The following is a 24,982-nucleotide window of genomic DNA, read 5'->3' as shown; positions in this document are numbered from 1 at the left end:
CGCAAGCTTTCATCATTAGCTCATGCCTCGCATCCGTACATCATTGGGATTACTCTACTATCCTAAGAAACAAACGTATGGTGCAAGTTAGGCATAATAACATCATATAGAATATGGTTAAAGCCCCTCCCAGAACTCATACTGGTTTCGATCGGTTTATTAAGGCTGAAACATGGACATATATAACATCAAAATGGTAGTCGCCCAGAAAATGAAATGTATCTTCAAAATAATTCGTAATCTACAAAGGTTGGAACAAGAGCTGGTGATTTATCATATCATATATCATATATTTTTTCATTATACTTAATCGCCGTCTCCCGCGTTAGCGAGGTAGCGGAAGGAAACAAACGAAGAATGGCCCAACCCACCCACATACAAATGTATATACATAAACGCACATATACATATATATATATATATATATATATATATATATATATATATATATATATATATATATATACACGTACATATTCATATTTGCTGCCTACATCCATTCTCGTCACCACCCCGCCACACATGAAATAACATCCCCTCCTAGAGCGAGGTAGCGCCTGGAAAAGACAAAAAAAAGGCCACATTCGTTCACACTGTCTCTAGCTGTCATGTGTAACACCAAGATTAAAGGTCTTGGTAAGGGTTCGTTTATGTATAGTGGTATAGCGTGGAATGATCCTCCGCTGTAAGTCAAATAATGCCTAACTAAAGATGTTTTCAGAAACACGCAAAATCGTTTGCTTGGAGTGTGCTAATAATTCAAAAGTAAATTATATGTAATTCGTCTCTACAGGAGCAAGTGACTGTGCTCATTTCTGTCTTTTAATGTATATATAGTTTCGTTTAAGACGTTTACTGTGGTATTCGTTGTTCAGGGTTCTCGTGTTCCCTTTCTTGGCCAAATTGCTCCTTTTCTCTGGCTCTCGGCCTCATGTACACGTAGAATGCTATTTTGCATTCCGTCAATGAATTCGCACATCGTGTCATACATACCGTTCGACATTAACTCAACTCGCTTTCCCACGATTAGTGCCCTACCTAATGGCAATACCTCATCATAGGTCTATCTGTCTATCTATCTATATCTCTGACACCTGTTTCCTTTGGGAACTCCCTCAAGTGGATGGCCATGGCAAAAGTCTCCATGATTGTTGAACTCTAGTGTCGCTTCTTAAGCAATTAGTGCCTCACCCTTACCAGGTGTTTTCAGAGGCTCCTGTTTTCATAGGTAAAGAGAGTTTAACTGATGGGGTTCCAAGGATTTTAGCTTCAAAAATAAAAAACTCTATTCATCTAGAAATATGTATATAGGCAAATCATTTCATACATGTCTAGAGGCAGGTAAAAGGAGTAGCCTATATCGATTCAATAAACCGACATAGAAGGGTGACAGGTGAGTTTAAGGTCCATGAGAGTCCTCTTCCCGTCAGAGGAGGGGGGGGGGGACCTTGAACACATCAAACACATGATAATTACAGGACAGTAAGTCATACTGACGGTAACATTGGTGACAACATTTGTATAATACATTACAAACTATACGACATACATATACGGAGCATCTTGTTTACATTAATATGGGTATGTTAAGAAACATGTAACGTCTGGGGTAAACCATGGAAAGGTCTGTGGGGCCTGGATGTGGTAGGGAGCCGTAGTTTCATTGCATTACACATGATAGCTAGAGACTGAGTGTTAACGAATGTGGCCTTTTTGTCCGTTTTCCTAGCGTTACCTTGCTGAAGTAAGGGTTAGCGATGCAGTTTCCTGTGGGGCGGGCTTAGCGCCAGGAATTGATGAAGGCAAACAAGTATAAATATTATGTACACGTGTATGTAAGTATATGTCTGTATGTTGCGATGTATATGTGCATGTATGGGCATTTATATATATATATATATATATATATATATATATATATATATATATATATATATATATATATATATGTGTGTGTGTGTGTGTGCCATTCTTCGTCCGTTCCTGGCGCCACCTCACTGATGCGGAAGACGTCGATCAAGTATGATAAAAATAAATAACTATATATATATATATATATATATATATATATACAATTTACACATACCGAATGTGCATTTGACAGTGTTAAGTACTGGGATTGACGTTGCTGATAATACAAAGGTCCAAAACATTACATGCGAGACATGCATTCACAGAATGTATTCGCTCTGGGCATATTGCCAATATTGACAGTAATACAGAGAATGTCAAGGTATGTACATACACTACACATAGGAATTGTATGTAGCAGTAGGTTACGGGTGATGTCGTGATCTAGTATTTGCTGACAGCCACATGGAAAAATGAAACACTATGGAGTCCCAAGTGCACTTTCGTGTTATCACATCGTCAGGAGAAACACGACACTGTATTCTGTATCTACTCCGACGATGTGAATACACGAAAGTGCACATGGAATTTCCATGTATCGTTTTTCCTTATGGTTATCAATAGTACATGTAGTTACGGAATGCTTTTGCAATGGGCATGCTGACATCGGATGTCTATCTATACAGCTCAGGGTAAGGCAAATTGTTGATATAACGTCAGATTGTTTTCAAGGACATTACTATCAATAAGGTAATCACAAAGATGTCGAGTTTTCTCGCAAGGAAATCCGGGGTGACCGGCGCGGACTATACGCCTTTGGTTACACAGTCTGATGTAAGCCTGACCTGAGAAAAAAACGGCCATGTTTTTCTATATTATCTGCATGGTCATGACGCTTCATGTCTGACATATGAAGGTATCCATAGGAACTGGATACGTAGGCCACTTCCCGACTTCTATAAGCAGAGTGTGAATGACAAATGAAAGTTTCTCGCACAAGTTCATTGTGGTAGAGCTGGACAAAGGGCCAAGTGTCTCATACTGAGAGCGAATAAGGTTGTTTTTAGTGTCTACGAGAGTATAAAACTGTCCATACTGTAGAAATAAGTAATCAGCAGTAACAGCACGTATTCTCATTCGTATGAAAATACCGTTTTTCGTGCTACTAACCTGACAGCTTCGAAAGCTTTCCTCATCTCTGTAGACTTTGATTTTCCACTCTTAGTTTTCAAATAACATGTCAAGGAACAGTCATCTGAGCCCACCTAGACCAACCCGACCCATTCATATCATCCCGCCTCAGGTATTTCGTCATAGGGCATCAAAAAAAAAAATCTATAATTCCTTGCCACCAATCAGAGAACAGATTGCGAATAGGTCGCGTTCCCATTGGTCGCTGCATCAGGGACGTCACGCGAAGGGTGGGTGATGAGACTCGCCGGAGGAGAGGACGGGAGAAGAGCTACGCAAGACCTCGAGCTACCAGCTGATCCGCCTTGCAATACTGCCAGTCATGATGGAATTCTACAAGAATTTGTCTGGTAATTGTGATAGGAAATAAGGTTTCTGTGTTAATGTTTAAGAAATACAAGTATTGTTTAATATCATGCAAGAAATGTAAGAAATAGCTTGACATTACGGTGTGCATGCGAACATTTCTGAGTAGCCAGCATGCTTATGCTGAAAATGTTACTTTTTATTTCAGTGTACATAATACAGCAGATTATATGTTGCTGAATTTCTTTTCCAGTTTAATAAGACCACTTATTTAAGGTTCAATAGATCGTATAAGGTGAAATATGATTCATTTACAGCATCAGTGCCAATATTGATTAATATTAACCATCTAAGTATTTTGTGGTTTTACTGTGGATTTATTTTAAAATAGATAGTCATACCACCCAAGCTGCCTTTGTATTCTGAGTCAGTTAGGGATATGATGTATTTATTGATTACATATAATCCTAAATATCCAACAAGAGGGATTGTTTCATGTATATTAAACTACTCTTTCTCTAACATAACAGCTTAGGCAGGTATGCTATACAAGACAGTTCCTAATAGCACAAGGGACACATGTTCTTAGTGCTACCTCATTAAAGCAAAAAAAACAAACGTGAAAAATTTCTCATATACATTTTGACCACTAGGGAATGTTAGGAAGTGTTTTGAAGACATTAATTAACCCCATATTTTCCTTGATATGCATAACCCTCACTACTATTGTCATATCTTATACAGTGAATAGAATACAGTGTTCTAAATCATGCCCCATGGTCTAGCAGTTAGTGTTGCTGACCATGACACATTTATGGGCCACCCAGGATTAAGCTAACACAGGTTCGAACTATGGTCACTGAAGTTGGTCCCAAGTCAACCTAGCTGTTTATCCTTTCCCAGGGGCGAGATGGTAATTATGTATTCCATTAATGAGAGGGCCTGGGAAGTGAGTCAGTTGTTGTTCACTGATGATACAGCACTGGTGGCTGATTCAAGTGGGAAACTGCAGAAGTTGGTGACTGAGTTTGGAATAGTGTGAAAGGAGAAAGTTGAGTAAATGTGAATAAGAGCAAGGTTATTAAGTTCAGTAGGTTTGAGGGACAAGTTTGTTACAATGTGAGTTTGATTTGAGAAAAATTGAAGGAAGTGAAGTATTTTAGATACCTGGGAGTGGACTTAACAGTAAATGGAACCATGGAAGTGAGTCATAGGTTGGGGGAGGGGGCAAAGGTTCTGGGAGTGATGAGGAATGTGTGGAAAGAGAGAACCTTATCTCGAGAGCAAAAATGGTTATGTTTGAAGGAATAGTAGTTCTAACAATATTATATGTTTGTGAGGCATGGGCTATAGGTACGGTTGTGTGGAGGAGGGTGGATGTGTCAGAAAAGAAATGTTTGAGGACAGTATGTGGTATGAGTTGGTTTGATCGAGTAAGTAATTTATGGGCAAGAGAGATGTGTGGTAATAAAAGGAGTGTGGTCGAGAAAGCAGCAGAGGGTGTGTAGAAATGATTTGGATATATGGAGAGAGTGAGTGAGGAAAGGTTGACAAAGAGAACTTATGTGTTAAGAGAACTCGTGTGTAAGAAGTGGAAGGAACAAGGAGAATGGGAAAACTGAATTGGAGATGAAAGGATGGAATGAAAAAGGTTTCGAGCAATCAGGGCCTAAATCTTCAGGAGGGTGGAAAGTCTGCATGGGATAGGAACGACGGGGTTGACGTGTTGTCACTGGACAGACCCAGGGCATGTGAAGCGTTCAGGGTAAACCATGGAAAGGTCTGTGAAGCCTGTATATGTATGCATAGGGAGCTGTGGTTTTGGTGCATTACACATGACAGCTAGTGAAGGGATGGGAGCTGATGTGGACTTTCTTTGTCTATTTTGGGCACAATCTCACTAATGCTGGAATTAGTGTTCAAGTGTGAAAAAAAGAACATATGTATATTTATTTATTTGTTTTATTTATTTATTATGCTTTGTCAGTCTCTCACATTAGTGAGGTAGCACACGGAAACAGACGAAAGAATGGCCCAACCCACCCACATACACATGTATATACATAAACGCTCACTCATGCACATATACGTATCTATACATTTCAGCTTATACATACATATACATACACAGAAATATACATATATACACTTGTACATATTCATACATGCTGCCGTCATCCATTCCCACCGCCACCCCGCCACACATGAAATGGCACTCCCTCTCCCCCTGCATGCGCACGAGGTAGCACTTGGAAAGGACAACAAAGGCCACAATTCACAGTCAGTCTCTAGCTGTCATGTGTAATGCACCGAAACCTCCTCTCCCTTTCCATATCCAGGCCCCACAAAACTTTCCATGGTTTACCCCAGATGCTTCATATGCCCTGGTTCAATCCATTGACAGCACGTCGATCCCGGTATACCACATCGTTCCAGTTCCAGTTCACTATATTCCTCGCATGCCTTTCACCTTCCTGTATGTTCAGGCCCCGATTACTAAAAATCTTTTTCACTCCATCCTTCCACCTCCAATTTGGTCTCCTGCTTCTCCGTGTTCCCTCCACCTCTGACACATATATCCTCTTTGTCAATCTTTCCTCACCTATTCTCTCCATGTGTCCAAACCATTTCAACACACCCTCTTCTGCTCTCTCAACCACACTCTTTTTATTACCATACATCTCTCTAACCCTTTCATTACTTACTCGATCAAACCAACCATATCTGCCACTCTATCATCAAACACATTCAACAAACCTTCAAAATACTCACTCCATCTCCTTCTCGCTTCACCACTACTTGTTATTAGCCCCCTTCACTGATGTTCCCATTTGTTCTCTTGTCTTACGCACTTTGTTTACCTCCTTCCAAAACGTTCATTTATTCTTCCTATAATTTAATGATACCATCTCACCTTAACTCTCATTTGCCCTCTTTTTCACCTCTTGCATCTTTCTCTTGACCTCCTGCCACTTTCTTTTATACATCTCCCAGTCACTTGTACTACTTCCCTGCAAAAAACGTCCAAACGCCTCTACTTCTCTTTCACTATCAATCTTACCACCTCCCACCTTTCTCATGCCACAAGCATCTTTTGCGCAAGCCATCACTGCTTCCCTAAATACAGTCCATTCCTCCCCCACTCCCCTTACGTCATATGCTCTCACCTTTTGCCATTCTGCACTCAATCTCTCCTGTTACTTCCTTGCATAAGTCTTCTTTCCAAGCTCACTTACTCTCATCACCCCAACATTCTCTCTTCTTCTCTGAAAACCTCTACAAATCTTCACCTTGCTTCCACAAGATAATGATCAGACATCCCTTCAGCTGCCCCTTTCAGCACATTAACATCCAAAAGTCTCTCTTTCACAAGCCCATCAATTAACACGTAATCCAGTAAAGCCCTTTGACCATTTCTCCTAATCACGTATCCTTATGTATGTCTCTTTTTAAACCAGGTATTCCCAATCACCAGTCTTTTTTAAGCACACAACTCCAGAAGCTCTTTACCATTTCCATTTACAACTCTAAACACCCCATGTACACCAATTATACCCTCAACTGCCACATTATTCACCTTTGCATTTAAATCACCCATCACTATAACCCATTCTCGTGCATCAAAGCTGCTAATACACTCACTCAGCTGCTCCCAAAGCACTTGCCTCTCATGATCATTCTTCTCATGACCAGGTGCATAGGCACCAATAATCACCCATCTCTCTTCATCTACTTTCAGTTTTACCAACCTCAATCTAGAATTTACTTTCTTACACTCTATACCATACTCCCACAACTCCTGCTTCAGGAGTAGTGCTACTCCTTTTTTAGCTCTTGCCCTCTCACCAGTCCTTGACTTTACTTCTAAGACTTTCCCAAACCAACTTTACCGTTGAGCTTCGTTTCACTCAGAGCCAGAGCATCTAGGTTTCTTTCCTCAAACACCCCTCCCATCTCCTTTCTTTCTTTCTTTTTATCTTGGTTACATCCACACATTTAGACACCCCAATCTGAGCCTTCGAGGAGGATGAGTACTCCCAGCTTGACTCCTTCTTCTGTTTCTCTTTTTAGAAATTAAAATACAAGGTTGGGGGGGGGGGGGGTGTTCCCAGCTCCCCGCTCCTGCCCCTTTAGTTGCCTTCTATGACACGTGGGGAATACGTAGGAAGTATTCTTTCTTCCCAATTCCCAGGGGATGTATATACATACATAGATGGTAAGAATAATAGTTCATAATATTTATTACATAACTAGTACTGACATAATTCCCCTCCCCTCCACGTTCCCCTCCAGATATACTCCTCAACTGTAAAAACTAACCAGCGTTCCCAACACCTACCTCTGTGGAGATTTTAATGTCCATCATCCCTCTTAACTCAAATCTAACACCCAAGATCCCCTAGGTGAGCTACTCAAAAATCTTGCTTGTTTGTAGTTGGTGAATGAGGTCTGTCTTCTCTCATATAATTGACGGTGCAGGTTGAAGCCTGACCTGAATATTTGCAGAAACCTCTCTTACTCGTTGGACACCAAGTTGTAAAAAAAATTTCATCTTTCAAATGTGTTATTCATTTTGTCCATTAAACAAGCACTGGTCCAAGTCATAAAGGCCAGTCAAGTGGAGTTGCATTGTTTCATGTATTTCAAGGAATGATTTAATGTTAAATTTTAGATATCAGTGTTCAGTTCTTTCTTTAATTTCCCAAAACCCTCTGCCTCACAAGCAACCTCCTCCCCCATTCATCAGTTAAAATGTCTCGAATAGCTTACATCGTACATTTTGAGAAATATGTAAATACTTTTGTCTTTGAAAGTATGAGTGTATTACGTTTATGATTATCTAAGTATTGAGACAAGTCTGTTGAGTATAAATAGTAAGGTGTATAGGAAAGCATTGAATAAGAGTGGTGTCATAAACAAAACATATGACTTGGATGAACACTGGCTTTATGAATGGTAAAGGATGTGTGGGCCAGGTATTTTCTCTGAAGAATTTGTGGGAAAATCCTTGGAGAAAGAGGAGCTGGAGAATGCATATGATAGGCTTGACAGAGATGCATTGTGGATGGTGTCATGAACATACTGTGTTGGAGGAAGCCAGGTATTTTCTCTGAAGAATTTGTGGGAAAATCCTTGGAGAAAGAGGACCTGGAGAATGCATATGATAGGCTTGACAGATGCATTGTGGATGGTGTCATGAACATACTGTGTTGGAGGAAGAGTGCTAAATGCAATAAGGGTGAGTGTTTTCAGGTGGTGTGTCCGCAACAAGGGTGTGTAACATCACTGTGGTTGTTTAATCTGTTCATGGACAGGATCGTGGAGGAGGTAAATGTCAGGGTCTTGGAGTGAGGGGTGGGCATACAGTATTCTGTAGGGAGTGTGGGGAAGAAAAGTCAGTTGCTGTTTGCAGATGACATAACTGTGGTGGCAGACTCAAGTGAGAAACTTCAGAAGCTGATGTCTGAGTCTGGGAAATTGAGAGGGTCTTTGAACAAATGTAAGGTAATGGGGTGCAGCAGGGGTTCAAAACAGAATTGTTTTAGTGCGAACATTCAGGAAGAGGAGAAATGTGCATGGGATAAAATGAATTGGGTTAGCATGGCATTGAGGTAAGGGCACAAGCTGTCTGTGGGCTGAAACATGGTAGGGCTAACCATGGAATAGTTTTCTTGAATTTCTATCATAATTTAGGTATCTTGAGTATACATATGCAGAAAACCGATTATAGATTAAGAAGCTTCACTTGAAATTGTGAGCATAAGCTTATGCCTATTGAACAGATATTAGCACAACAATACTTCGGTTTTAAACACTTTTTTTTGTATTAAGATTCACAAAGGAGCAACATTTAATTGGCTAAGAGTAGTCCAAAACTTTATCAGCAGCACTGAAGAGCATTGGCTTAACATTTAGAGGACTGAATAAATATTGTACTTTTATTTTCTGATGATTTTATGATTTTCACCAGCTGCTGATTGGGCATCACTCCTTCCATTTGGCATTGCATGTGCTGCTGTTGGCTTTGGTGCAAAAACCCTGATTGACAAGAAGGTAAGACTTTGTTTTTGTACTGATTGTTTAAACCTCTGAAATTTTAAATTCTGTATGTTTTATTGAGTAATTCATAAGGAGTTTTAGTCCTATGCGAATGTATTTCAATAATATGAAATATACTAATAGAAATTGCAGCAAAAAATACAAGGAACTTGCCATTAATCATGTATTTTCAGACTTGTCTGCCATTTCCTGCCTTAGTTTGGTTGTGTCAGGAACAGAAACAGCTGCTGCATTTGTTCACATTCATTCTCAAGTTGTCATGTACAATTCACCAAAACTAGAGCCCACCAATTACAGCAAAACCCCGCAGATTACACCTTGGTTTCTCCGGACTGTTTCACATAGCGTGATTCAGGCCACTGATTGCATCTCATTCCCATGAATGACATCTTACCCATTCATTCATCATATCACATGTTGTCCTATATTGGCATTTCATCTCTAACACATCCACTTTCTTCTCATTTACATTCAGGCTTTAAGAATCACATCAGTACAACATCAGCAGGACTACATAACCCTCAGACATACCCATCCTTGCCCTAACAGACACTGTCCTCTCCTTCCACACACCACAGTGTACTCAGGAGCTTGGTCCTGTCTCCCATCACCCTCTCAGTCACCTTCTCTGGCATGGTGGAGGTATGTGGGTATTAGTCTTCCTCCCCTGTCATCAGGGATAGAGCATACATGTAAATATATTATAAACAAATAGAATTTGAATATGTAGGAGTTAAACAAAACTGTAAAGGTTCAGACCATTATATGTAGCCTATATTTCCAAAATCCATAGGTTTGGTCCTAAGGATTATGGATTTTTGATATTCTGTCTCTATAACACCAAACAGTAATGAATGAAAAATCTACAAAGGCACCAACTATAACAGAGTAATAGGAAAGAAAACAAGAACTTAAGACTCTTTTCCTATAAGTCTGAAAATAACAAGAAAATGAAAATATGACTAAAGAGGGAAATCTAAGGAAACTCAAATGTCGTAAGAAACAAAATTGTCCCCCAGTATGCCATGGAACAAAATAATGCTGAAGCATTTATACAAACTAGAATGAAATCAGAAATAAAAGTACTACAAATACTACATCACAAACTGAAATATGAAATACGTGTTTTAGTGCCACATCAGGGAACATCTTTTGTCATGATAAATCATGCATGACATGAAGGGTTACTTCATGTATGTGCCTATGTGCAACAGTATATGGAAAGATGGAAATGAAAACTACTTCCAGATTTAATTTTTCCACCCACAGCAAAAAAAACAAAACAAAAAAACACCACACTCTGATCTGATGGAATTCAAAATGGGTGGTTACTGTAATTGTTTTAATATAGTTGGCTATCTATTATTAGTTTTTTGTCTTAAATGTTATAATATCACTTCCTCATTCCATATCTATTGGCATAAATCTGTGAAATAATGTGGGAAATTGGATAGGAACATGTGGTATGACTAATGGAATGAAGAAAGTAATGAGAGGGTGTATGAGAGATTTGGTATGACAGGGAATGAATTGTGGATTTGTAGAGTGGGTGAAATGCAATACTCTGAGGTGGCTTAGGCATATGGAAAGAATGCAAGATGGGTAGGTTAAGAGGATAGCGTATGATATTATGACTAATGGGAGTTGGTGAAGAGAAAGACCACTTGTGACATAGGGAATTAGAGTGGAAGAGTACTGGTGGGAGAATGCATGTAATTGTGTATTCAAGGGAGGCATGTAAGAACAGGGATAGGTGGAGACTCTTTTGCTGTGGCTATCCCCTTGATGGAAGCTTCTGAAGGGAATAGGCATCAGAGATATAGAGAAAATATGAAACATTGTTTATTGAATTATGACAGGTATGATTTGCTACTTTGTAATTCTAAGAAATATTTACACCACACTTGTACAGTAAAACCTCTGTTATCCATAATTTATGTTTTAAAGTATGAGTTTTTGAGCTCTGTCAGATTTTCCAAATATTCTCTCCCCTTTTTTAAACCCCTTAATGTCTCCAACCGGATACCTATGTGACCTCGAGCGATGCCTTTAGTTGGATGTGTACTTGCCTGTCAGTTCCAGTGCAGGCTGAGCCTGGTGGTATTCTAGCTAGATTTAGGGGACTGGCAGGTGACCATGAATTATTTGATGATGATGGTCTGTCTTTTGGCTATGTGGTGGGTGATTTTATGGACATTGACTCTTCTAGCATTGAAAGTTGACAAAGATGAGGCAAAAGAAGGTTTTCTATGTAAAGTAGAAGCAGTATTGCCGGTGCCTGCCTTACCATGACAACACAGGTAAGGCTGGTAATCTTACACACTTATGGGTTTGCTGTTATGAAAAATTTTCAGTTAATCACACTGATTATTGCAAGAATAGATTTAATATATAGGATAAAACACAATAATGATCAGTGATAAATTTTTCAGGATAAGTAAAGTAAATGATAAATGGTGCAGTTTTATCATACTTCTTAAACATCTACAAAACTTCTACACATTATTAGACAAAGTAGTGGACAACTTATTTTTCTAATTTTTTTTTCCTCTTATGTGGAGATCTTTGAAATTGTGAGGTGAAATCAGTTTTTTAACTTATAAAGTTATCAGTATAAAAGATATCAAACACAAGGAGATATTAGTTAAATCTGGTTGAAGTTCTTTTACCCCTCCAGCTGTATCTGACAAGTTTTCCTATCTTATGTAAACATATGTCTGCCAAATAAGGTGAGCAGGTATACCAATGGATGATGCACTGCTAGAGATTATATCAGAACTCTTCAACTTCTGTTTCCAAATATGAAGCACAGCTAGTGTATCAATGCTTTCTTTTTTTGTTGATTTGCAAAGTGAGTCATTGCAAATGGTTTGGTGAAAAGACAAGGTGATGAAAGCACTTGAGTAAGGTGAAATGCAGCTGAAGTGGATGGCATTGCAATTGAATTGCTCAAGAAAGAGGTTGACTTTGTTGTTGATTGGTGAGTAAGGATTAACACTGGATGTATGGATCATGGTAAGGTGCCTGAGGGTTAGCAGAATGACTATAGTGCTTGTCGAATGTACCTGGTAAGTTGTGTGGGAGAGTGGTGATGTTCACGGAGCATCAGCTTGGGGAGGAAGAGTGTGGTTTCAGGGGTGCTAGAGGATTTGTGGATCAGGTATTTACTTTGAAGAATGTATGTGAAAAATACTTATAGAAGCAGTAGGATTTGTATGCAGCATATATGGATCAGGAGAAAGCATATGATAGGTTTGATAGAGATACAATGTGGAAAACGTTATGAATTAACAAGTGGGGGAAGGGCTAGTAGAAGTGATGAGGGGTTTTTATTAAGAGAGTAAAGTGTTTAGATAGGTAGTAGTTGGTAGGCAGTCAAAAACCAGGGAGGTATATTACCAATACTACCCATCTGGGTCTTGGGAGGGCTAGTGGTTTTCAAGTTGCACTCCTCTGACCCAGGTAGCTGTCTTTTCTTTTTGCCTTACCCATGCATGGACTACTAGCATTCTGTCCACAAACATGCAGTCTCTCCTTGGCATGCATTACACTTGACAACACCTAACTCACACAGCTCGTTCTTCATAACTAGATTTTCCTGTGGTGAGTGATATATGTTAGCACGTCTTTTGGCAAAATGGTAGGAACAATAGATAGAAGTAGTAAGTATGAACATTTAGGTAGGAGCATTAGGTAGAAACTTTAGGTACAGGTAGTTGGTAGGAACATTAGGCAGGAGCATTAGGTAGAAGTGGTTAGTAGGATCATTTGGTAGTAGCTTCTGCAAACACTGTGCTAGACAAGCCCTCTGCCAGTCGCCTGTTAAGGGTGAGGCAATAAAAGGCTAAGAAGCAGCACTGGAGTTCATTAGTTATGGAAACTGTTGTCGTGGCCACCCCCTTGAGAGAGTTCCAGAAGGGAACAAGCATCGGAGATATAGATAGATAGATACAATCGGTAACTCACAAACTACGTAAAGATTATGACTGAGTGCCATATTTTCTTGCGAAAGGCAATGAACAATAACTAAACTCTGAGTTGGTGTATCATGGTTCATTCAGTGACTCTCTCAGAGTAGGCATCTCTTATTCAAAAGATAAAAGTACTACAGATATACCAATAATTTTCTAGAAGGGAGATTACCTGACAAGGGAATGATCCAAATGAAGAAATTAGATGCCAGCATTATTGGTATGTTAGCACCACACTCCTATATCTAATTCATGATCACAAGTGCCTGCAGAGGGCTTTTTAACCTTCCCCCTTTACATTTTACAAACGATTGCACATATGGCTTATTCATAGTCATAGTTGCTTGTATGGAATGTAGTTGTTTTGGGCAGACAGGGATAATAGAACACAACTGACATAATTGCAACAAATATCCAATTAGTTGTACTTTATAGTGGCCTAAATTACATGAAAATTCATACAGCTTTAGATTAACTGCAGATGATTAAAATGTCTTATACATACTTAATAAGATCAGGATGCCATAGATATATATAAAATGTTCTTACATAATTTTCATTTGAAAAAAATATTGGATAATTGATTTCTTTTGTGTAGCATTTAAACACATGTAACAGGTATTCATTTAATCAGTTCACTTACTTTGTAAAGGGTGATTCCCCTCATTATACATACTATCTATATCTCTGATGCCCATTCCAATTGCAACTCCCTCAAAGGGGTGGCTATGGCAATAGTCTCCATAACTCGTGAACTCCAGTGGTGCTTCTTAGCCTTTAGTGCCTCATCCCTAACAGGTCACTGGCAGAGGGCAACTCTAGTGCAGTGTTTGCTGAGGCTTCTAGCAAATGTTACTACTGACTACCTCTACCTAATGCTCCTTCAAATTACTTCTACCCAAAATTTCTGCCTAATGTTCCTGCCTAAATGTTCCTACTTACTATTTCTATCTACTGCTCCTACCATTTTGCCAAAAGGCAGGGCTACCACATAGTGCTCACCGCAGGAAAATCTTGTTACAAAGAATGAGCTGTGAGAGTTAAGTGTTGTCAAGTGTTATGTATGACAAGGAAAGATTGTACATTTGTGGACAGTAGCTCAAGTGTAAGTGAGGCTGAAAGAAAAGATAGCTCTGTGGGTCAGAGGAGTGCACCTTGACAACTATTGAAGTGCTGGCTCACTAAGCAGCTGTCACTAACCCTCCCCTATACCTAGGTGGGTAGTACTGGTAAAATACCACCCTGGTATACAAACATACATATCCAGTATACAACTGGTTTTACTTTACGGTGGCTTAAAGTATATGAAAATTCATATAGCTTTAGAATAACTGCAGATGATAAAAATGTCTGTAGAACATACTTATCTCAACAAGTATCTGGATGTCACACACACATGTATAAAATGTTTTTTAATAATTTTCTTTTGAAAAATAGATGATTGTGTAATCGATTTCTTTTGTGTGAGCATTTAAACATGTCACAGGTATTCATTTCATCTGTTGACTTACTCTGTAAAAGGTGATTTCCTACATTATACATACAAGTTTTGCTCCTCAGTGAAAATATTTCTGTATCCATGTTCACAATCACCAGAAAGACAGCAGCAGTACATACTTGACTAGAAAGCACAGATAGGGATGAGAGTAGTTATTAATATTTTGAAATCAGTTATGTTTTGATGCAGGTGCAGGTGTGTATAACTAATAATATTATAATTCTGTGATATTAATTGTAATGTAATCAGATGCAAAAACTTAACTTCTGAATTTATGATTTTATAGGCTTTGGAGGAACACTTAATGATTTTTATGAACAGCAGATACTGCTGTATAATTTGAAACTCAAAATATGAGACATAAATACCCAAGTCTACCCTTCAAGGCATATGCAGAATAATAGTTCATTGGTCATTCAAACAGAGGGAGAAGACAGCAGATACAGTTCAGGCATTTTACAGTGTGTCATTAAACAATGTAGTAACAGCAAGATTATCAATATAAAGTTTTCACAGTTTCAGACTGTTGTGCATATTTTTTTTTTTTTTTTTTTTTTTTTTTTTTTTTTTTATACTTTGTCGCTGTCTCCCGCGTTTGCGAGGTAGCGCAAGGAAACAGACGAAAGAAATGGCCCCCCCCCCATACACATGTACATACACACGTCCACACACGCAAATATACATACCTACACAGCTTTCCATGGTTTACCCCAGACGCTTCACATGCCTTGCTTCAATCCACTGACAGCACGTCAACCCCTGTATACCACATGACTCCAATTCACTCTATTTCTTGCCCTCCTTTCACCCTCCTGCATGTTCAGGCCCCGATCACACAAAATCTTTTTCACTCCATCTTTCCACCTCCAATTTGGTCTCCCTCTTCTCCTCGTTCCCTCCACCTCCGACACATATATCCTCTTGGTCAATCTCTCCTCACTCATTCTCTCCATGTGCCCAAACCATTTCAAAACACCCTCTTCTGCTCTCTCAACCACGCTCTTTTTATTTCCACACATCTCTCTTACCCTTACGTTACTTACTCGATCAAACCACCTCACACCACACATTGTCCTCAAACATCTCATTTCCAGCACATCCATCCTCCTGCGCACATCTCTATCCATAGCCCACGCCTCGCAACCATACAACATTGTTGGAACCACTATTCCCTCAAACATACCCATTTTTGCTTTCCGAGATAATGTTCTCGACTTCCACACATTTTTCAAGGCTCCCAAAATTTTCGCCCCCTCCCCCACCCTATGATCCACTTCCGCTTCCATGGTTCCATCCGCTGACAGATCCACTCCCAGATATCTAAAACACTTCACTTCCTCCAGTTTTTCTCCATTCAAACTCACCTCCCAATTGACTTGACCCTCACCCCTACTGTACCTAATAACCTTGCTCTTATTCACATTTACTCTCAACTTTCTTCTTCCACACACTTTACCAAACTCAGTCACCAGCTTCTGCAGTTTCTCACATGAATCAGCCACCAGCGCTGTATCATCAGCGAACAACAACTGACTCACTTCCCAAGCTCTCTCATCCCCAACAGACTTCATACTTGCCCCTCTTTCCAGGACTCTTGCATTTACCTCCCTTACAACCCCATCCATAAACAAATTAAACAACCATGGAGACATCACACACCCCTGGCGCAAACCTACATTCACTGAGAACCAATCACTTTCCTCTCTTCCTACACGTACACATGCCTTACATCCTCGATAAAAACTTTTCACTGCTTCTAACAACTTGCCTCCCACACCATATATTCTTAATACCTTCCACAGAGCATCTCTATCAACTCTATCATATGCCTTCTCCAGATCCATAAATGCTACATACAAATCCATTTGCTTTTCTAAGTATTTCTCACATACATTCTTCAAAGCAAACACCTGATCCACACATCCTCTACCACTTCTGAAACCGCACTGCTCTTCCCCAATCTGATGCTCTGTACATGCCTTCACCCTCTCAATCAATACCCTCCCATATAATTTACCAGGAATACTCAACAAACTTATACCTCTGTAATTTGAGCACTCACTCTTATCCCCTTTGCCTTTGTACAATGGCACTATGCACGCATTCCGCCAATCCTCAGGCACCTCACCATGAGTCATACATACATTAAATAACCTTACCAACCAGTCAACAATACAGTCACCCCCTTTCTTAATAAATTCCACTGCGATACCATCCAAACCTGCTGCCTTGCCGGCTTTCATCTTCCGCAAAGCTTTTACTACCTCTTCTCTGTTTACCAAATCATTTTCCCTAACCCTCTCACTTTGCACACCACCTCGACCAAAACACCCTATATCTGCCACTCTGTCATCAGACACATTCAACAAACCTTCAAAATACTCATTCCATCTCCTTCTCACATCACCGCTACTTGTTATCACCTCCCCATTTACGCCCTTCACTGAAGTTCCCATTTGCTCCCTTGTCTTACGCACCCTATTTACCTCCTTCCAGAACATCTTTTTATTCTCCCTAAAATTTACTGATAGTCTCTCACCCCAACTCTCATTTGCCCTTTTTTTCACCTCTTGCACCTTTCTCTTGACCTCCTGTCTCTTTCTTTTATACTTCTCCCACTCAATTGCATTTTTTCCCTGCAAAAATCGTCCAAATGCCTCTCTCTTCTCTTTCACTAATACTCTTACTTCTTCATCCCACCACTCACTACCCTTTCTAAACAGCCCACCTCCCACTCTTCTCATGCCACAAGCATCTTTTGCGCAATCCATCACTGATTCCCTAAATACATCCCATTCCTCCCCCACTCCCCTTACTTCCATTGTTCTCACCTTTTTCCATTCTGTACACAGTCTCTCCTGGTACTTCCCCACACAGGTCTCCTTCCCAAGCTCACTTACTCTCACCACCTTCTTCACCCCAACATTCACTCCTCTTTTCTGAAAACCCATACTAATCTTCACCTTAGCCTCCACAAGATAATGATCAGACATCCCTCCAGTTGCACCTCTCAGCACATTAACATCCAAAAGTCTCTCTTTCGCACGCCTGTCAATTAACACGTAATCCAATAACGCTCTCTGGCCATCTCTCCTACTTACATAAGTATACTTATGTATATCTCGCTTTTTAAACCAGGTATTCCCAATCATCAGTCCTTTTTCAGCACATAAATCTACAAGCTCTTCACCATTTCCATTTACAACACTGAACACCCCATGCATACCAATTATTCCCTCAACTGCCACATTACTCACCTTTGCATTCAAATCACCCATCACTATAACCCGGTCTCGTGCATCAAAACCGCTAACACACTCATTTAGCTGCTCCCAAAACACTTGCCTCTCATGATCTTTCTTCTCATGCCCAGGTGCATATGCACCAATAATCACCCACCTCTCTCCATCAACTTTCAATTTTACCCATATTAATCGAGAATTTACTTTCTTACATTCTATCACATACTCCCACATATACATAAGAAAATTCTGATGTGTAGGATTTTGATTATGCGGAGGTGCAGCATTTTAAGCAAATCATTAGTATTTAAGCATTACACAATAAAGTGACTGGATTAATGAAGGTACTGTAAAGTGGCCGAAGTACAGCAGTGTATCAGTCATCTACATGTTACAGTGAAGGAACAGCAACTTTCTTATAGTAGATAGGAACAATAGATAGGAGCATTAGGTTGAAACAGTACGTAAAGTAGTAGGGAGGAACATTAAGTGGGAGCATTGGGATGTAGTAGTAGATGGAACGTTAGGTAGGAGCCTCTGAAAACTGTATAAGAGTTACCCTTTACCATGGGCTGTTAAGGGTGAGGCACTAAAGGCTAAGAAGCAGCACTATAGTTCACCAGTAAGAAGATTCTTTTGTAGTGGCCACCCCCTCTTGAGGGAGTTCCCAAAGGAAACAGGCATCAGTGATATAGATGGATAGGTCTACAGACAGGAGAGAGACACAAAGCCAACCATGTAATTTCTTGGCATACTGAGATTAATGGCAAAAAAATTTGAGCCATTATGTGCAGTGAGGCTTGCTGAAAAATGTGGTGCAACTTGGTATTATATGCTTATGAAATATGGGTTTGTAAAGGTTAGATGGACTTTTGAGAATTAGAATGGAGATTAGAAAGTGAAAGGTTAAAAGTAAAGCAGGACAACTGAGTAAGGGTATACTTGATTTTGAGATATGAATTGGTGGAAGGGAATCCTGAAGTGTTGTTAAATCATTTTCTGCTATGCTGTTTAAGAGGATCACTGATTTAATTATTGAATTATACTGAATCTCACCCATGCTTGTTTTTCCATTGCATACTGTATTTGAGGCTATTCACTCACAATGAGCTAGTTGTTTTTAACATTTTGTTTTTTACTCCAGATTGGTGGTCCGGTTAATCTTTCTATACGCAAGGGAGAATCAAAAGTTGTACATTCTATGGACATTGAAGACTTGGGTGACAAAGCAGTATTCTGTCGCTGTTGGCGTAGTGCAAAGGTATTTAGATGTTTTGAAGGTTTGAATTTTTCAAGGCATTATGATGTTTTTATGGACTGATACTTTTAGTTGGCAGTTTTTATGGACAGATACTTTCAGTTAGCAGTCTATGTTTCTGTTGTTGGTGATCTGTGTAATCATCCATTGCTGAAGCTGTTGTTTGTATGAATATTTTGTTTCATGTTCTTAATAACTGCTCATTGTTTAGCTTTGACATTTTGCATTGATGATCTGGGTAAGAAATAACGCATGCAATAATGATGAAGTGAAATCAAGTACATATAATCTGACTACATGTTCATCCGTGATGTTAATATTTATTTCTAGCTTTGCTGTTTTATTTTGATTAGATTTATAAGACTAACCAGTGTATGGGTACCCAAGTTAGGCATCTTGTCCATTTAGATGTATGCTTCAGCTTTAGATTTCATTCATAAGCTCTGCTAACTGTTTTGCATCATACATTCAGTATGTCTGTCTCTCATTACTATTCCATCTATCTATCTATATCTCATATGCCCATTCCCTCTGGGAACTCCCATTAAGGGGGAGTTGCTATGACAAAAGTCTCCTTTTATCACTGTCTTTCCATGCCTACTTCATATTCACCATTCCATGCATTCTTCCCTATTTCTCTCCCTCCAGTACTATCTATCTATCTCTGATGCCTATTCCCATCTGGAACTCCCTCAATACAGTCTCCATAACTGGTGAATTCCAGTGCAGCTTTTTAGTATTTAGCGCCTCACACTTAAAAGGCCAGTGGCAGAGTGCAGCTCTAGCCCATTTTTGCAGAGGTTCCTATCTAATGTTCTTACTGACTATTACTACCCAATGCTTTTTTCTACTGTTCCTGCCTAATACTTGTACCTAATTATCCTGCCTAAATGTTCCTACCTACTACTTCTATATATATTGTTACTAACATTTTGCCAAAAGGCAGAGCTAGTGCATAGTACTCATTGCAAGAAACTAGAGTTACGAATAGTAAGCTGTGAGTTAAGTGTTGTCATGTGTTCTTCATGACGGGGAGAGATTGTTTGTCTGTGGACAGAATGCCAGTAGTCCACATGTGGGTGAGGCAGAAAGAAAAGACAGCTACCTGGATAAAAGGGTGTAACTTGACAACCAGTGAAATACTGGCTCACTACATCAGTACTCAAGTGTTCTTACAAATTATTTCCCCCAGTAACATGTAACAGGTTATCCTCCTCTCACACCAACCCCTTTATAAACTCCATGTCTTGTGTTCTTTTCACATGCCCAAACCACCTCGAGTATTATGTTTCACTTACTCTACCACTCCACAACACGTTCCATTTGCATTCCTTGTTATACCAAATCTCTCATATGTCCTCTCATTACTTTCTTCTTTCCATCTCGTCATTACACATGGGTCTGTCAAATAACTTATTTCCACAGCCTAGATTCTTGACATCTGTGACTCATCCCACATCCATGTTTCAGCTGCATAAGTCAGGGTCAGGAGGTCTATGCTTTCCCTTCATCCTTTCTTCACTTCTATATCTACACTTCTTTATTCTTTTAAGGGACCATATGACTCTTCTACTCTGTACTGCTCTCTCCCTTGTGTCTCCTCTGTATTACCAAACTTATTTAAGATAGCTCCTTACTCTGTCTACCTGTGCCTCTGATGCCTGTTCCCTCCAGGAGCTCCAATCAAAGGGATGGCCACAGCAAAAGAGTCTCCACTTATCCCTGTCCTTACATGCCTCTCTAGCATACACTATTGTATGCATTCTCCCACTATTTCTCACTCTCCAGCATTCTTTCACTGTTTCCCCATGTTATAGGTCTTCTCACACCAACCCCTTTAATTGTACTATCGTACACACTCCTTTTGAACTCCCCATTTTATTTTCTTTCCAGATGCCCAAACTACCTCAAAGTATTATGCTTCACCTACACTACCACTCCACAATTCATTCCCTTAGCATTCCTTGCCATACCACATCTCTCATACACTCCTTCATTTCTTTTTTCATTCCTTTAGTCATACCACATGCTTCTCTCAAATAGCTCATTTCTACAGTCTGGATTCTTGACCTCTGTTCCTCATTCCTTGTCAGTGTTTCAGCTACATAGGTCAGGGTTGGGAGGACTGCTGCCTCTTGATCCTCTCTTCACTTCCACACTTACAACTGCTCCCATTCCCTTTAGTTGCCATATATGACACAGGAAATATGGAGGTAAAAGTCTTCTCCCCAGGAATATTCTTTAAATGATATATATAAAATATGTAACATGATATATAAGATCTGCAGGAGAATATCTTTTAACGTGGAGGAGGAAATCATGTCTAAACCAGGCCACCATGTTTGTCCACACTTCATTGTAAATTAATTGTGTCAATATATTTGGAATTTTATTGAGTCAAAGTTATGTTTTCCTAATTTTTTCTGAGCTATTTTTTCACTCATTTTTCTTATGATATACATACTTGATTTTTCTTAGATCCACTGTTATAACAGATTTTTGGGTAATGAGAGTTCAGAATAGCAGATAAAGTTACAGCCAGCACATTAATGCAAACACTTCTTCATTATTGTACACTGTAATCATCACTTTCTCTTGATGAATAGAGCTGGTAGGCACCCAAGTTATCTTTTTCTTTTCCAAAAGGAACAGAGAAGGGGGCCAAGTGAGGATATTTCTGCAAGGCTCATTCCTCTCTTCTTAACGCTACCTCGTTAACGTGGGAAATGGCGAATATGTATGAAAAAAATTTACTTCAATATTTCCCTTGATTAATTTTACAATCACACCTCATCATTCTACGGATGTAAAAATGACATACTGTGTCAGACAACCTATTACAGGTGTGCAAATTATCCCCAACCAAAGGCTGTACTTCCTTGAAGGGGAATAAGCAGCATCTTGACTTGCAATATTAAAAAAGGAAAAGTAAGACCCTACTTTTGAGCATTGCCTCCTTTCAATGGAGGTTTGTAAATTGACTGCCACATATATTTGCTGAAAACAGTAAATAGTTTCAGGGAGACATCATGAGTAACATCAGCTAAACGAATTATCACTGCCATTTATGTGAGATGAAAGATGCTGCATAATCAAACGTTCCAGGTACCAACCTGGTTAGATTTATTGTACAGTGGTATTGTATATCACTTTATCCTCACAACAAAAAGTACAGATAATGGATGGCGAGCATGAATGCAGTGCACATTGGTGTATATAATTTACTTACTGGTATAGTGTACATTAGGAGGATGTTTTGAAGGTTGCTAGTATATGTTGACATTCGTTTAAAAGGGAAAGTAGGTTTTTGTGAGTGAATACAGTGAGGAAGGAAAATACTTATGGGAGATATTAGTTTATTGAAATTTTTTTGCATGGTTAAGGATGGATGCTTGATACGGTGTGATACACATTGAAAGAAAAACTAGGAATAGTCATCTTTAAAACATAAGACATAGATGTGTCTTGATACAGAATACTAGAGGTGAATTACAGAAACTGAGTTGGGGTGCCATATCTAATGTTCTATTTCCTTTAAACTTATGGTAGTAGTTAGGCAGCCACTGACCAGGTCAGTATATTACTGGTACTACCTGCCTGGGTACTGGGAGGGTTAATGATGGCTGTGTAGTAAGTCAACTTTTCAGAGGTAATGTTGCACTCCTCTGACCCAGGTAGCTGTCTTTACTTTCTGCCTCACCCGTATGTGGACTGCTGACTTTCTGTTTACAAACATTCTAAATATTTTTGTCGCACAGAACACTTGACAACACTCAACTCACACTACTCATTCTTTGTAACTAAGTTTTCCTGTGGTAAGCACTTGGTGCTAGCTTTGCCTTTTGGCAAAATGGTAGGAGCAATAAAGAGTTGTCAAGTGGAACATTAAACTGAAGCACTAATTAGAAACATTAGGTTGAAGTAGAAGGTAGGACATTAGGTGGGAGTCTTAGGGTATAAGTAGACTGGAACAGTAGCTGGACATAGTAGGTAGAAGTATTTGGTAGGAACATTTGGTATGAGCAAGTGAAAACACCACTAAAGTTGCCCTCTGCCAATGGCCTGTCAAGGGTGAGGCACTAAAAGTTAAGAAGCAGCAACTGAGTTTACCAGTTACAGAGACTATGTTGCCATGGCCATCCCCTTGAGGAAGTTCCTAAAGGAAATATGCATCAGAGATATAAATAGATAGACCTATGAATGTTCACAAATCCATTAAGTTTTCTAACGTGCAGTATGCCTTTCTCTTCTGACTTTTCTTTACAGGGATATGGTAAAATATAAGCTTATATATTTTTCATTAATCCTAAACCTGTACTTATCTCCAATTTGGATCATAAAAACCAAATTTTTTTTTTTTTTTTGTACAAGTAACAGGTTTATGATATTTTACAGTTCCCTTACTGTGATGGAAGCCACACTGCACACAATGCTGCATTTGGAGACAATGTTGGACCTCTCATTATCAAGAAGAAGGAATAATGGAAAAGATGGATGGAATACTAATGGTAGCACAGAAGTACAGCACATTCATTGAATTGTAGTCAGTAAAATAAAGATTACAGTATTTCCACTTTAAGAGGTATTGGTATTATTGCATATCATACAGGTTGAAATGTTAATGTGGACAGCTAAGGGATTACTGTAGACTTAACTTTATGTAGATTTATGGGTAGTACCCTTGGTATTGGGTAATTAAATGACTCATCTATGGAAGTAGGATTTATACAAGGGGTGATAGTGGAATGGAAATATCCACTTATTTCGGGTGTTTCCTTTAATTAGAAAATTACATAATTGTTATGCCAGATTTTATTATAAGTTTAAAATTATCTGTTTCATACTAGAAAATTATCAGCATTACTGAACAGTGCTTTCAGCTTTATTACTAGTTATTTGATGTTCAGATGCTTTTTTTTTACTCTAAAACAAAAATTCATTGATATATATCATTAAACAACATAATATTAAGTGTTTGGTTTTGAATAAAGCCACAGAGAATAATCCTGAACACACATTCTTTACTAAAGACTTAATTTTATGGATGATTGATACCTAGAAATGGTTTACGGCTGTGGTTAAATATCACAAAAAGAAATAGCAAAAGAAAAAAAGACCCTATTTAATGACACTTAGATAACATATTTTTCAGAATCCAAGAGCCTTTCTGATTTTTGTAATGTCTGACTTTGTGCATGTAAATTTATTTCTCTGCTGGGGTTATATTTCATCTTACTGATTATAAATTCTTGATCAAAATAAACAGTAGGTTAACTTTCACTTCAAATTAAAACTGCTCTACCAACACTTCTATTGTTTACTTTTTATGTGAGAAAAAAGGGGGCTTAAACTGTGCTTTGTATTTGTAGCATTGAAAAATTACAATGATATCAATGAAATGTAATCATTGTTACATATATGATAGTACTGGGAAATTTCTTCATTGATACAGGAAGCTGGCTGTATACTTCAATTGCTGTTGTATATTTGATATAAAAAGATTGAGTTATTGAATATGTTTGATGTCCTATGATACTTGAAGTAATAATGAATATTGGTGTGTATGTTTTCACCTTTTTATCTGACAGAGATTGTACTCTTGATT

General features: G+C 38.9%; 1 protein-coding gene and 1 long non-coding RNA gene across 2 annotated transcripts in view; one reads left to right on the top strand and one right to left on the bottom strand.

Moving 5' to 3' along the window:
- The window catches only part of LOC139750236 (uncharacterized), a 562,931-nt gene that overhangs the window by 287,779 nt on the left and 250,170 nt on the right, over window positions 1-24,982 (bottom strand). The window lies entirely within an intron of this gene.
- Cisd2 (CDGSH iron sulfur domain 2) lies at window positions 3,234-24,887 on the top strand. The gene is made up of 4 exons (XM_071664728.1): window positions 3,234-3,392; window positions 9,320-9,402; window positions 19,264-19,380; window positions 23,773-24,887. Exons 1-4 carry the CDS (start codon window positions 3,365-3,367, stop codon window positions 23,857-23,859), a joined length of 315 nt encoding a protein of 104 aa, XP_071520829.1. The 5' UTR covers window positions 3,234-3,364; the 3' UTR covers window positions 23,860-24,887.

Source organism: Panulirus ornatus, chromosome 9, assembly GCF_036320965.1.
Source record: "Panulirus ornatus isolate Po-2019 chromosome 9, ASM3632096v1, whole genome shotgun sequence".
In the NCBI taxonomy this organism is placed as follows: Eukaryota; Metazoa; Arthropoda; class Malacostraca; order Decapoda; family Palinuridae; genus Panulirus; species Panulirus ornatus.
This window is presented reverse-complemented; position numbering and strand designations above follow the sequence as displayed.